General features: G+C 47.2%; 1 protein-coding gene across 15 annotated transcripts in view; it reads left to right on the top strand.

The window, feature by feature from the left end:
• magi2a (membrane associated guanylate kinase, WW and PDZ domain containing 2a) overlaps nt 1–15,257 on the top strand; it is a 63,866-nt gene that overhangs the window by 28,081 nt on the left and 20,528 nt on the right. For 14 of the 15 annotated variants that reach the window (XR_009793123.1, XM_061807458.1, XM_061807455.1 and 11 more), the window contains one exon: nt 14,883–15,002. Coding sequence is in view for 14 of the 15 variants with exons in the window: in XM_061807458.1 (XP_061663442.1) it covers nt 14,883–15,002 (120 nt within the window). In the remaining variant the exon portion in view is untranslated. Of the gene's footprint in view, nt 1–12,750; nt 12,851–14,882; nt 15,003–15,257 lie in introns of those variants that run through there. The other variant, XM_061807467.1, reaches the window with a different exon arrangement.

Below are 15,257 nucleotides of genomic sequence, written 5' to 3'. Positions count from 1 at the left end.
CGAGGTTGGCTCTTGATCTTCTGCTCGAAACCCGCGGTGCGATGCGTCGTCGCAATCTTTGGGGGATCTGTTGTTCAAAAACCCAAATTTCACAGACAAGCATCCACGCCTGTCCGTTGGAAAAGATTCTTGACGCGTACACACGGGCGGTTTTGAGTATCGTGAGCTGTGACCAGTTTAAGTGGGACTTGACTTTTCAGTCTCTTCTAGAAATGTCCTCGACTCGTCACCCTGCGTTGTGAGTAAAGCGTTGCCCCTGAGGCGTTGTTTCCTCTTTGAAAAGTCAACATTGAGGAACAAATGTGTGGAGGTTAATCGTATTCATCTGTTTTGTTCTTCCCCCGCCGTTGACCCCGCGCTATCCTTTCCAATGCCGCCGCCGCCCGATCTTTGGGCCCACCCGGCTTTAATATTAGTCACCGTTGCCTCCTTTCGACATTTGTTCTCAAAGGCGACTTTCTCGCTTGACGCCGACCCGGCTGTTGACAAAAGTGAGACGTGGCGGGAAAATCGCAGCCCCTTCCTCCCCTCGCTCGCCGGCTGACATTAGTATTCAGTGGCGCTCGCTTCCTGACACTATGTTCCTTCACGCCTCTCCCGGAGGATTTCCGACTCACCCTTTGCCGCCGGTCTCTCGTCCTCTCCTCCTCGCAAATTTCATCAGCGGCTTATGTTTATTTTGCCATCGCCATGGAGACAGTTGCGACGTCGTGAAGGGTGCGGACCACGCGTCGATCAACTGACTCCTCGATTCCTTGCTCGGAGTTCACGTGAGAGAAACGTCAACGCAAATGTCCGGTGTATTTATACTACCTGCACCTGTAGAATTTTTGTATTTCTCATTTTAAACTGAACTTTCTCAAACTGCAAATCTTAATTCAATCATACTTCCAGCCGGAACCAAATTAACGTAGGTTCACCCAATCGATAATTGGGAAATATTCTTTTCTGACAATTCAGGCTAACAATGTCGTGAAAAATGTCAGCCGTGAAGGAGCGGACCGTACCGTCCCGCACGAGGTTGACGCGAGCGGATGCTATTTGAACTTGAAGGCTTCTGATGAACAAGCGGCCGAAATGAGTTTCCTCCGCAGGGTTTCCGGGTTAAGGATAGGGTGAGAATCTGGGAGATCCGGGAGGGGCTCAGTGTCGAGCGGTTGCTCCTCCGCATTGAGACGAGCCAGATGAGGTGGCTGGGGCACCTGATCCAGATGCCTCCTCGGTGAGGTGTTCCGGGCACGTCCCACCGGAAAGAGACCCCGAGGACGACCCAGTACACGCTGGAGAGACTTTTGTCTCTCGGCCTGGCTTGGGAACGCCTCTGGATCCCTCCGGAAGAGCTGGAAGAAGTGGCTGGAGAATGGCAAGTCTGGGTAACCCTACTGAAGCGGCTTCCCCCGCAACCTGACCCAGAAAAGCGGTAGATAATGGATGGATGGATGGATGGATGGATGGATGGAGGTTTGTGATGTACAAATATCGGATGCGTGGGCAGAGTAGTCCATGCGGTGGAAGGTTTTGTGGTAGTTTGACAACAACAGATGTTCAATGTTACACATTCATTTTTGCGATGTTCGACTGGAACCTTTCCCGCTTGTTCTCCTTGAAAAACCTTTTGTCAAACTCGGTGAAGCGGAAAGTTAAGCAGACTGGGAGGAGGTTGTAATTTCCAATGCGCGTTCAGAAATTTTCTATCCAACTTTTTGAGGTCAGATGTTTGGGTGTTTTTTTTTCATTTTTTTATTTTTTTTATTTTTTTGCTCCTTCCTCTCATCAAGTCTTGTTAGGAGATGTTTCTGGTTTCCCCAGCTTAGTGGGTATTTCGCTCTTTAGTTGAAAGAAAATGATCAAGGGCCTCAATCGCATAAAAAGCGCGGCGTGTTTTTTTTTTTTTTTTTTTGCACTTGTAAATAATTGAGTCGTCAGGAAGTCTGAAGCAGAGCATCAGTGACCGTGCGATGCAACGAGAATCGAGTGGTCGCAACGTGCTTGAGCGAACGGGCCCCCACGTGCCTTCAAATTCTTCGTAATGTCCACCCTCGATGTCGAGTTGAGACAGATCAGTCGTTTCGCGGTCTCCAAACTACCGCGGGGTCCGGAGATGTTTTTGTTTATTTACCATGCTTATTTACACTTCATAGTGAAATATCTCCCCTTCCCTCTCGTCTAGTGCTTGAATGCGAACGGCAGGAACTATTTCAAGGATTTGTTTGGACCACTGGGCCCTCCGGCGGAGTGTTTACGCGTCTCCTCGAGACAAATAAGAGGCAGCGTGCAGCGGCGGCGGCGGCGTGAAAATTGTCTTCGCTCTGCTTTGTGTCACGCAGCCTTTAGATCAAACTTTCCTCAACGTCCGTGCGCAGTTTGTCGAAGCGCTTCATTAGTGGCGAAGCGGCGTTTCCACCGCGCGCTCGCGGTGTCAAGTATTCAACCGAGCTCCTCCGGCTGAGCGTTAGGTCGAACGTTAACAAGCACCTGTAACCGACATCCATTCGTCGGTGATTAATCTCGGGCTGTTGACTCAGTCTGAACGGATTTACTGTCTGAAGATGGAGCTCACAAGTCGGGGAAGTTCAGCTCAACGGTGGGTGGCATCGAAACAGGAATCCGGGACACTTCTTCCAAAGGGTTAAAAACACAATGGATCCCTTGAGTGTTCATTTCATCAAGTTCTCAACAAAGCCATTCGCCAAAGGTTTTGACCTCCACCTCCACCTTTGTTGTTGCCACAGTGGCTTTTTGATGTCGAGTTCATAAAACGGTCAACATTTGGTTTGTTCCTTTTAACGCCGTCTAGTCGCAAATACGTTCAGCCAAAATCACGGTTCGCGGTCTGGAGTTTTAAATTAAAGACTCTCAAAACAATGTACACGTCAGAAAAGTGCAACGGGAGTAGTTTGTCTTTAGAATCCAGAAGTTGATTAGAAGGGAATTCAGTGTGTGAGTTTGCGTGGCTTTTTTTTTTTTTTTTTTTCTTTAATCCAGGTTTCCTCCTTTCTTGTTAGGGGGGATAAAACATACCCAGCGGTATTTCCAGCCAAAATGTAGGGTTGAACTAATTGACGGAGCCCCTTCCTGCACACTAAGATTACTCTCCGTAAAAAGTGGCAGCAGGGAAGGAAGCCTTCAGAACTGCCCCCGCCCCCCAAAAAAAAAAAAAAAAAAACAAAGCACTGAATACCGCACTTTCATCTCCAGCACCCGTCTTTGTTCTGTCAAAATATCGCCTTACGTGAAACTGCAAAAAACTAGAAAGACTGCTGCCCTCGAGGAGTCTTGTCTTGGTGGACCCCAGTTGTGCCCCCCGCAACCCCCGCCCTTGAGTCATCTGTGATGTTTTTGAAATCCTGCACTGCCGCGACATCCGGCCTGTCCTCCTCGCCAAGGTCCGAAAAGCTCTGCCAACCGTCATGCGTCAGTTCAACAGTCGGAGCTGCCGACTCCGCCGCGGATGCCAAACATCTAAGCGGACTTGCCGGCGATGCCCCCCCCCACGGCGGCGTGAGGAGTCCATTTTGAATCGCGACGAGTTGACGTGTCTTCAAGAAAGTCAACTGGCCTTCGTGTGGCACTCGGAGGGGGAAAAAAAAAAAATCCAGGATCCGGGATGAGCGGCAGGTTTAGAACTGGGGTCCAAAACGTTCCTTTTTCCCCGAAAAACTCAAAGTACCCAAGAAAAACAAAGGATAAAGCTATGGAGTCTTGCCCTTTGTCTAACTGATAGCTCGTTCACCAAAATGTTCTGCCACTTTCGCTTTTGGGGGGGGGGGGACAAACCCTCGCTTTTTGCGGAAAACGGTTCAATAATGGGCGTCAATTCTCTTGGATCTTCGCTGTTCGCAGTCGGTCCCCCCCCTCCCCCCGTCCCCGTACGCCCTGAATGGTGGGGATCCACTATATTCACTTAATATAATTGATAATTGATTGGTTGATCAAATCACTCGGTATAATAATAATAATAATAAAAAAAAACTGTAGGCCTGAAATGTCATTTCCTTCGCCAGAATCCTTTTTACGGAACATGCGGCGATTAAAGGTAGTTGAAAGGAGTACAATAAATGGCTTCGGGCATGTTTACCTGTCAGCTCTCCTTTTCGACCACTTTGCCCGTATGGGGGGGGCCTCAATCAACCTCTCACAAGCCGCTATCTGAATTCTTCCATCAGCTAACGTGGGAATGAGCTCACGGAAAAGAAAATGGGGCAACAAGATGCGGATTGAACCCGCCGGGCCCGTCTTGATTCGGAACCGCAGAAAGGAACGCCTTTTAAAATCCACTTTGGGTAAACGCCGTCGAAAAGTCCATGACAGCCTAGCCGCCTTCATCCCTACGACTCGCTCTGATTGCAGCCAGGACGGGACCGTTTAGTCCCCCCCCACCCCCCCCCCCCCCCCCCACCCTTGCTCCAATTCCTCTCCGGGCAGCCGAGGAGAGAAAAGGTCCTTCCAAATGTCAAGCAGTTCGTGCTGCAGCGAAAATGCATGTCGAGCTTCATCGCCGCTCGGCGCAGTCGGCATTTGCCTCGATTATGTCTCTTGACAACTGAATCCACTTCTCGCTAACACCCTCTGACTCGCACTCCCCCCCCCCCACGCCACCCCGCGCCGCATCTTTGGCTGCGGCATTCCGCTTAATTTTCTGGAAGAAAATTTTGAGCTTTTGCTGAAGTAGAACTGGGAATATTTTGGAGTGGAGCACCCAGCGGGCGGAACAGTTCCGTTTTTTTTTTTTGTGTCGACTAGGGGTGTAACGTTAGACCGAAAATCACGGCAAAGTACGCACCTTGGTCGTGCTTGGTTGGTTACCGTGAAAGAGTTTTGAACTTTTTGGTTTTAAGAAAGTGCTGCATCAATGATGCGTCTCCTTTTTTGCGAAGTGCTGGTAATCACGTTTGCGTGACGCCGTTTCCGCTGACTTCGATGTACAGTGGTGGCGAGATTGTTTAGATATGATCTGTTGTTGGGCCAGTTGTCGTCTTTCTCTTCCTTAATTATCAGCAGTCGAAAATGGGTTGGCTTCACCCCAAAAATCGGAAAAAAAAAAAACATCAAGCAGAACAGTGGCTTTGTGCTATTATTTTTGAGTTTTCTGATAACTGAAACTACCGAACAACCAAAACAAGACTGGAATGGCTTCTGATGTCGAGATGATAGTTATTCACGCATATACAATCAAGAAATCTGAAACTCACCTCCTGATTTTTCTCTTTTACTCAAAAGCTCTGCTCATCTCAATTGCGCAATTTGCTCGTCAGTAGAGTGGTTTACAAAACCGGATTGGACAATGTTGGACCAGAAGCTTTTCCACGCCTACCCATTAAAAAAATGCAGTCGTCAAATTTGTTTGACAGTGGCACTTAAAAGTTGGATTCAAATTGAGGAATATAAGTTAACTGGGTTAAGTTTTATGATGGTAAAAGTAGGAGAAAACGGCACAAAAATGAAAGGTTTGAAAGAACTTCCTTGAAAGGCTTGTGTCCAATTTCCCCGGTGAACCATTCGCGTTGTGCATCATAGTTTGGATGAAGCGGCCTTCGTGCGAAGAACTTGTGGGTAGTAGTGAAAGTGTCGAGGCTCTCAGTTACATCCTTGCCCAGACTCCAGTTCCTGTCTGAAGGGATTTTGGAGGCAGGTGAACCGTCGTCGACCAAATGAGTGTCATTGTAAAGCCAAGAAGAAGAGCACTCGCGTCGCTTGTTAAAATATTTAGACGATAACATCTTGGCGGGAGCCAAAATGTTATTAAGAAGGCAGATGATTACTTTTCTGTCCGCTGGACCGAAAGCCAGCCATCAGCTAACGGGGCTTTGAGTTCTAATTACCGTACAAAGCGTCCGCCCTTCCGGATCGCGACGTCCCCAAGTCCCAGAGGCAATAACGCCGGCAAGTCAGCGCAATCCTCCCAGGTCAACGCGCGATACGATACGTAGACGCATTAGCCGGTTCCTTGAATGGAAAGGCGAGGCCGGCTTCCCAGCCGGAGTTGCTACAGACGGCTTGTTAGCGAAGTCATCCCGGGCCGAACAACCTCTCGCAAGGTTTGAAAGAAGCATTATCAAGCTGCAGCTAGCGAGCGAGTCAAGGCGGCTATTCGAGGGGACGGGACACCACTGGAATGCTATCGGACGCCAAATGTCCTGATGGGTCATTTTTGACGCTCCACTGAGTCGCAATTACCGTGAAGACAGAAACAGGGAAAAATGGACCCTGCAGGAAGTTAACGTCACATTAGCGAATTAGCTAATCCGTCGCCAGCACGAGTAGGGACCGCGACATCTGGAGTTCTTTTCCCAGGCGCGGCGGTTGACCTCCGTGTTTCTCTCACTGGTCGCATCGAGCACTCGTTAGCACTCTTAGCGGCTCGGACAGATGAATAGAACATTTTGTTGCGGCAAGTGGATAAATAAAAATGGACTGACGAGACACCCAATATGATGCCCCGGCGCGCACCGAGATTTGCTTTGAGGTCCCGTAGGCTGACAAAAACCTGCAGTAATGACTTGGATATCATTGATACATCTGGGTAAATGTTAATGATTGCGAGAGAATGGGGAAAAACAAAGTCATCATCGCAATTGCTCCGATTTTCGAGGAAGACTTTGGATTTCGGGTCATTTTTCCAGTCGCCGAGGTGTCCGCGAGCTGAGAGGAGGAGTAATAGAGGAGTGATAATCTGAACAAATGTAGCGTTTGACCCCAAATGATAAGCTAACAACTGAAACGTTAGCCGCGACGATGTGAACATCTCGACTCAAATGTCAGGACGCGTTTAAAATGCCTCTGGCGCCGTCGCCGCGCTGTGGAAATTGAATTGAGCCGTCAATACGTTCACCAAGGTCGTTAAATTACCAGCTCGTTATAGTCCCGCCCGTTATTCTACATAATTCCTCCCAAGGTCGCCACTCGAGTCCCTCCTTCCCCCCGTGCGTCTTTGTTCGATGGAGACGAGCGTTCATCTGCGTGATTATCTAACGTCGCATCCACTCAGGAAACGCACAAGCAGCCTTTTCTTGATTCACGGCAGAGACGGCGAGTTGGTCCGAGCGGAGACGCGCCGAGGCCGGAAAAACAAAATGTTGCACCAGTTTCCGGAGATATTGGCCAAAAATCTATCACCTGCCAGAAGTCAAGGTTTGGCAGTCCGACAAGAGTCGAGAACTGGTCAGTGTCAAGTGTGCGGCTGCTTGTTACAGTTCGGGGTTTAGCGGAAATTGATGTCAAATTGGAAAGGAAATCCGGATCTCCCTTTTCACCAGGTCAAGATCAACGCGGCCTGGGTCTTTCCCGGAATTCGCACTCGATGATTTTGATTGATGCCTACCTGATTATTTTCCGGGTGGGAATTTTGTGGGTGTACTTTTGTTTTGTTTGTTTTTTTTTTTTTTTTTCCCAAGAGCAACCAAATCCAGCTGGTAATGACTTCTGCCGTATCACTCGCCGAGACGTTAATATTCCGCGGATTATCTCCATCACAAAGCCTCGCTCGCACCCCCTTCCGACATCCAGGACATCGAATTTTTGGGTCTGCGAAACGTCACTTTCAAGAGGGCTTTTTTAAAAAAATTTTCCGCTTCCTTTCGGTCTCGTTTCATTTTTTTTGCCTCACGTCGTCGTCGGAGGACGCAGCGCGCTGAGCGTCCGCGATAAGTGGCTTCGCTCGGCTTCTCGCTGGGTCGGCGCAAGATAGGTGAACGCTAAGCCGGGCTGCGGGGCTGCGTGGTTATCTGCGAGCGAACACACACTTGTGAGCGGTGTACACGACCCCCCCTTTTGGGAACGAGAGCTTCAGTGCACTCATCTCGGCGCACGGATTTAAATGTACTTGATGGTTTTAATATAACAAGCTGTGCAGTGACACTGCACAAGTTATCACAGGATGCGCGTGGCATGAAAAATGGTGAGGAAGGACTATTGAGGGCAATCATTTATTTACGGATGTACCGCCGTCGCTCCGGTTGAACATCAGCGGCTTTTTTTTTTTTTTTTTTTTTTTTAAATCAAACGTTCCCTCCGTTGAACTGCGTCGTCCTTTCTCCCGATCGCGACGCACACTTTCTGCTCCCCGTGGCGACGTACAGGGTGATGCCTCGGTTCTCGACCGCAATCCGTTCCTGAAAACGGATCCAGAAGTGATTTGTTCGAAAACCGAATCGATGTTTCCCGTTACAATGAATGCAAAAAGATATAATGCGTTCCGAGCCTAAAAAATTTGGCTTTTTAAAGCATTTTTTTGAGCTTTTCCTGATAATAAACTGCATAGTAGAAATCCATGTATTATTTAAATACTTTATATATTAAAATAATTTAAGAAATATATTTATTTTTTGCTTAAAATGTATGCTTTAGTAGTAGAGTACGCTAGGCTGGGAGCGCATTTCCGTATCTGTAGCGACTCGGCCCCCGGCCTTGTAATTTTTTTTTTTTTTTAATTAACAGAATAACTTTAAACGAGCAACTTGCCTTCTTTGGATCCATGATTGGGGATTAATACAGTAGGTTAAAAAAAAACAACAGTCACTACCGGGACACGTCTGTGTACAGAGGATGCGTTATACAGAATAACAAAAGTGCGCCGGTTTGCGCCGCGCGCATTATGTCGTTTCCGGGGGGGTTTTCGGGGGGCGTTCGAATTGACAATAACAAAACGCGTCGTGGGTGGGTCAACTGCTTGCGGCGCATGCAATGTTATTTTCGGGGGGCATTCGAATAGGCAATAACAAAATGCATCGTGGGTTGGTCATCTGCTAGCGCCACGCGTATTATGTTATTCACGGGGGTTTTCGGCGGCGTAGGAATCTACAACAAAGCGCGTCGGGGGTCAGCTAGTCTGGACGCGTGCGATATGTTCTTTCCGAGTTTTGTCTTGGGCGTTCGAGTACCGGTTTTCGTTCGAAAACAGAAGCAAAAAAAAAAAAAAAACTCCAAAAACGGGGACGTTCGAGAACCGAAGCTTTACTGCACTGCGTTTATCGCACACGTACGCGTACTCTGGTGGAGTGTAAACTCGCGCGTCCATCAAAACTGACCCGACGCCTAATCTTTATCTTCTACTCAAAAGCTGTGCAACGCACTAAGATCTGTTTGTCATTAGTGTCATTTCGACGCTTGATTTTTAAACGAACCAGGAAAAAAACAAACGTTTTTTTAAAAAACGTGGAGCAATAAAATGAAACCCTCCATTTTGTTTGAAACTGTAAAAAGCTCAACCGGATCTGAACCTGTCGCACTCGACCTTTCCACGCTATTCACTCCCCGTTCGTTAGCGGTAACACGAGATTGCAGACGACGGCGGCGGCGGCGGCGTTCCCGCAAGCGGGCGAGGTAGAAAGTTCAGTGGAAAAATGGACGCCACTCCCCCCTTGCCGCCTCCCCCAACTATTGTTGCCCTCTCGTGTGCCGTTCACACATGGAATTCAAATGTAATCAAGTGTATTTAATTAAGCCGCGGGCAGATGGTCGCACGGGCGATTTCACGCCGCCTTATGTTTCCCGCTCCGCGTCATAACCCGCCGGGAAAGCGTGTCGTGGTGTGAATGTGACTTTCTACCCTGTCAGTTTTTAAGGGCGGGCTGCTCCGTCTTCATGACGACGGCCGTCACATTTCCGCTTTTCCGGCGTAAACAAATGTACTTTTTCTTTTCTTTTTTTTTTTAACGGTACGAAGTGTCACCTCCATTCTGTCACGTCTTGCGCATTCCCAGCCGCTGTTCTTAAGCCGCTTACGATTCCGTCGTCATCGCCGCCTTTTGATGGAGTGCCTACATCCATATATTATTCATTTGATTGGCTCTCTCTAATCACCTCACAAGTGGCAGAAATGAATCGCTGCGGAAATCCTCCCGTCTGTCTGCGCGGCGGGAATTGTCCCCCCCCTCCCTCCTCCCGCCATGTGATTGATTGCGTTTGGGAAGGAGAAATCAATGAATTATTTGTCAAGCGCTCCATAAAAAGAACATTAGAGAAGTAGGTGCTACTGACACAACATCCTGTGGGGTTTTTTAGGAAAATACTATATTTTGAGCTATAAAAAAAGAATCTTTTATATAATTATATATACATATAGTCAATTTTCCTTTTAGTTTTTTGTATTAATTGTCCTTAATTGCATAAAAAAAAATACATACGTAATCTTTGGTAATATTAACCCACTGCCCAACGAGTCCAAAACATTTGGAGAGATGAAATATAAATGGTTCAACACAATCCATGTGCAATAATCAAATATAAAATAATTATACAGAAAGTCATTAAAAATAAATTAACATTTTTGTCACGGCATTGTTTTCCTGCTACCCCTAAAATTATATATTATATAAGAAAAAAATTAAGAAATAAAAATGTAATATAAAAAAAATACTCTTTCAAAATATAAAATAATTTTATTTTCCGTACTGCAGTATTTAACCACTGCCCGACTCGTCCCCCCGAAATTCCGCAAGTAAACATTTATCAACAAAGCAAAATTTGTAATTTAAAATAATTTTAGTTTTATGACAGCATTGACCTGCTGTCTGACCACGAGGGGAAAAAAAATCTTCTTCTTCTTCTTCTTTTCCTTTCGGCTTGTCCCGTTAGGGGTCGCCACAGCGTGTCATCTTTTGCCATCTTAGCCTATCTCCTGCATCTTCCTCTCTAACCCCAACTGCCCTCATGTCTTCCCTCACCACATCACGAGGGGAAAAAAAATAAGTAGTAAAAATGTAATGTAAAAAAATGCTTTTTTCAAAATATAAAATAATTTCATTTTCCGTACGGCGGTATTGAACCGCTACCCGACTAGTCCCCCAAAAATTCTGCAAGTAAACGTTTATCAACAAAGCAAAATTTGTAATTTAAAATAATTTTAGTTTTATGACAGCATTGACCTGCTGTCTGACCACGAGGGGAAAAAAAATAGGAAGTAAAAATGTAATGTAAAAAAATGCTTTTTTCAAAATATAAAATAATTGTATTTTCCGTACGGCGGTATTGAACCGCTACCCGACGAGTCCCCCCCCCAAAAAAAAAAATCTGCAAGTAAATATTTATCAATAAAGCAAAATTTGTAATGTAAAATAATTTCTGTTTTATGACATCGACCTGCTGTCTGACCAGGAGGGGGAAAAAAAAAAATTATTGATGAAAGATTGGCTAATATATCTATGTGTGTGGTGGTGGTGGGGGTGTGGGGGGGCCCATGAAACCGTTAGCACCGGACCAAGCTAACGACCGTGAGCACTATCACGATGACCCAGTTAAACCCAGCGAGGCGCCGCCGGCGCAGTTTGGCCCGCCGGGGATTCATTTTTTTTCCCCATCCGCCGGTCCGAGCTATCGCGCATAGATAGGCGGCGGGTGGGAGGGGCCTCCGAGCGGGGCTCGTAATTGGATATTGACTTAATGGGCACTTTGTATCGGCGGGTGACAAAAGACACCTTTCGGAAAGACGGCAAACGAGTTGACGGAGGACGGCGCGTTCTTGCGTCTGCGGCTCACAGATTGTTTAGGAGGAACAATTACGGACCGTCACTGTCAGCCGTGATGGATGTTTATTTTGGGAAAACAATGACGCTAAACATAGACAAAAAAAACCGAAAGATTTAGTTGCGCTTTCCTGACTTTTCTTTTGTGCTCATGTAAGCGTTAAAGTATGGAAAGAGCAAATAAGTCGGCAATGACCCGAAATACAGTACCTTTAAAAAAAAAAAAAAAAAAAAAAAAATTAAAATAATGAAATATGTTCAACAAGCTTAACTTTTTGTCCCCAGAATAATCGACGATTTAGTCTTCGACCAACGTGATGTCCGCATTTTCATAAAAATCGACAGCAATTTAGTCTGAGCCGAAGCTAACATACGAGATTTGGCAAAAACTTAACGTACATTCTTTCATGAAAACTGACAATTTAGTCTTCAACGACCAGAATGTACGTACTACAATAACATATCAAAAACAATCTTTTGTGAAATAAAACTTAATAATTTTTGTCAAGATTAAAAGAGAATTTAGTCTTTGAGCCTGAGATAAACGTTTAAAATCCAATTTTGACTTCACCAGATCTTACGTTTTTGTAAAATATCAAACAGACTTTTAACGCTTCAGTAAAGCTAATGTGCATTTATGTTATTTTAACCGTAAAAATTGACATTAATTTTGTTTTCAAACAAATGTAAGTGGCCTTGTAAACAACCAAGGAAAATTTAGTCATATCAGTGTGTGTCTAAAACATCAAATCTATTTTTGTCTTCAACAAACCGGACATCGTAGCGGTGGTGTGAGGTAGCTTAGCCTCTGCTATGAGCTAATTAGCGCTAGCTGGTATGCCGTGATTACCCCCGACTTTTTCACCAGCCGGGCTGCCAGTTCAAATCTGAAGAAAGCTGGAAGTTTTTGATCGCCGTCGTCGCGACGTTTCTGCTCGTCTCGGCCGGTTTCAGGCCTGGGGTTAGCTGCGAATCAACCGGCAAACAGATTGCGTCATTGTGCGCTAATGTAGCGTAGCGGCGGCGGGATTAGGCTGACACAGCGGCACGTTCCCGTCCCGCCGTGGACATCACCCTCGCGACCTCCCCCAGCCTCCTGCCCCCCCTCCTAAAACCAAACAGATGACATCAGCTGTCCACAGTCTCGCTACCTCCGCTCATCCCGTCGGATCTCTCGACTGTGAAAAGTTCACGGTGGTCATCTGTGAATCGTCTCTCGTCGGAATTACAGACCGTGACCTTCTTTTTTTTTTTTTTTTTTTTTTTTTGATTGTGGAAAGGAGCGAAGGAGCTGGACGTGCGATGAAAGGAGCCTTTCAAATCTTTCCGTGACCAAGGACAGGAGACCTGACTCCGGTTGCACGTTAAAAAAGATGACACCGCGCTAGGTTGGTTCTTTTTTGTGTGTCATCCGCCTGAACGCCGCACTTCCCGAGACTGACCGGAGTGACGGCTACGCGGCTGTTGCGTACCAGTTGCGTGAAAGTTTTGCCGAACAGAAAGCTGCGTTTGTCATGCAAAGGGCGTCCTGCGCGCTAATGTGAGGTGACAAGCCGCGAGAAACGATAGCATGCCGAGAACAAAACCCCCTCAAGTGCATTTTATGAAGCGGAAACATGAATAAAACCTGTTTTAATGACATTTCTTCAGCCTACTGGCAGCCTAATGATTTCAGTGACATATTGGTACGTTGCTTCTTGCGTCCATTTCCGACTTCGGTTCCCAGGCTTGAGACGCCGGCGAAATAACTCCTTCTTACCGGGCTCGCTACGTGGCGACAAGAAAGCTTGTCGTAAATCTTGAACTAGGTGGGCAATGCCTAAATTAGCTGCAGAAAGAAATTACAAGAAAGATCCGCGGTTGTTTTTCTAATGCTAATGTTAAATTAGCTGAGAGTTAAGTTTGGTGTGGGGCGAAAATTTGTCTAAATATGCTCCAGAAGGACAGTACGAGAAGTATAAAAGCGCTGCCTAGATGGGTTACGGCTGAAATCGAAATGGAGTACGGTTAGTGGTTGTATCTACGTTAATAGCAAGTGTGGTGTAAGACTTTTGAAACAAAAGAACATTTTCGTAAATTGGAGATTACGGTCATGAACTAGCGGGTTGCAGTTAGCGCGAAGTACGAGGTATGCAGAGTAGCGTTTGTACTGTAGTCGCTATGCTGAATGAAGGAAAAGGATATTGTTGGAAATGTCGTCCTGAACCAGAAAGGAACTGCCTTAACGGGCTACGGAAGAAAGCGGAAGACAAGTAGCTCGAATGTTAATTCTGAAAGGAGGGCTACCGTTAGCGTGAGCGAAAATGGCAGGCCGCCGCCTCGACGAAATTGAACGTTGAGGGCCTTTGCTTGGTCGTGTTTGTCATGGCGACCCCAAATAAACGCTGGAAACGTGCAGCTGGGGTACGTTTCCAATATTTCTGACGCGGCACGTGCGATGATCATCAAACTTGTGCTTGCACCGCCACCTGCTGGCTTTTTCTCCACGACGACGTCATCGTCAGGTGACGACACGTCTGCCCTTCCAATCCGATCCTGCATCCCACCCTCCGAGGCGGACAAGGCGGCTACCGGCGCCTCTGGCTGCGTTCCAGACCATCCCGACGGGTGTTAACGTTTCAACATCAGGCCCGCCAAAATGACACGCCGCGCTGGATTTATTTATTTTTCCCTCCTCTTTCTATCCACATAAATGATCTCGAATCGCAGTTGATTAAAGTCCCCCGCTCCGCATCATGCCAATCAGCACCGGGGCAGAGCAAAGTGCAAAGAAAGCAGTTTCAGGCCCGCCGAGCGCAGCCCTCCGCGGGCGCGTTTGTCCGCCTGCTAATCCTTGCCGCTAATGCCAGGGCATTAGGGCTGCCCCTCACTTCCTAATTGGCTAATGGCGGGATTACTCGGCGTACAATGGACCCTGCTGACACTTTTTGGACACTCAAAACAAAGGGTTTAGGGCACAGGGGAGATCACTAGAAGCGCTACCGAGCATGTCGCCGCTTTCAATTTATTTTCCTCTCTCGTACTAAAAGCCTTCAATTTTAAGGCAAACGTTTTTTTTCACGTTGCGAAACATCCTGTACCCTACCGAGCGCTCTCTTAATTTAGCATTAGCACTAAAAGCACATCTGAGCGTGTAGTTAGGCTTTCAAAATCTTACGTTGTCCCTCGAAGTCGACCCGCCCTGGACCGACCGCTCTTCGTTTAACCCGAGGACTCGTGTCACGACGGTGTTTCTTCCGCTCGCCCGTTTTGAGTTCTCGTTCCTGAAGGGGGAAAATGGACAAAAGCAGGACAAGCGAGCACTTAATGGATCAGCGTTGCTGCGTTGCACCTGTGCCGCGTTCTAATCTTTCCTCTGAATGGCGCGGTCGCGAGGTCGTCCAGGGTCTAACCGCTCCGTCCTCCCCTTGTCACCCGCAGACACCACCAGGCAGCCCAAGGAAGGGGAGGTGGCCGGGGTGGACTGCCATTTCGTCAGCGTCCAGCGCTTTATGGAATTAGAGAAAAGCGGAGCCTTGCTCGAGAGTGGAACCTATGAAGGTGAGCGCGGTGGACTGAGTCCACCAAAACAAACGCTTCCTCCCGTGGTCCTACGGGCCCGGATTGTAAAGTACTTGGCCCTCTTCCAGCTCCCTCCAGGGACCCCCTGCCTTCACCACGATAAAGTCCCTCATCCTTCCGTACGGTTCCGAACAAATTAGGGATGCCAAGAAAATTTGGCAATTTGTTTAACGCAAGCAAAGACCCGTTACCAGATGTTCTTAAACAGCCCGTCGAGGCTTCGAACTCCGACTT

This window comes from Syngnathoides biaculeatus, chromosome 20 (genome assembly GCF_019802595.1).
Source record: "Syngnathoides biaculeatus isolate LvHL_M chromosome 20, ASM1980259v1, whole genome shotgun sequence".
NCBI lineage: Eukaryota > Metazoa > Chordata > Actinopteri > Syngnathiformes > Syngnathidae > Syngnathoides > Syngnathoides biaculeatus.
This window is presented reverse-complemented; position numbering and strand designations above follow the sequence as displayed.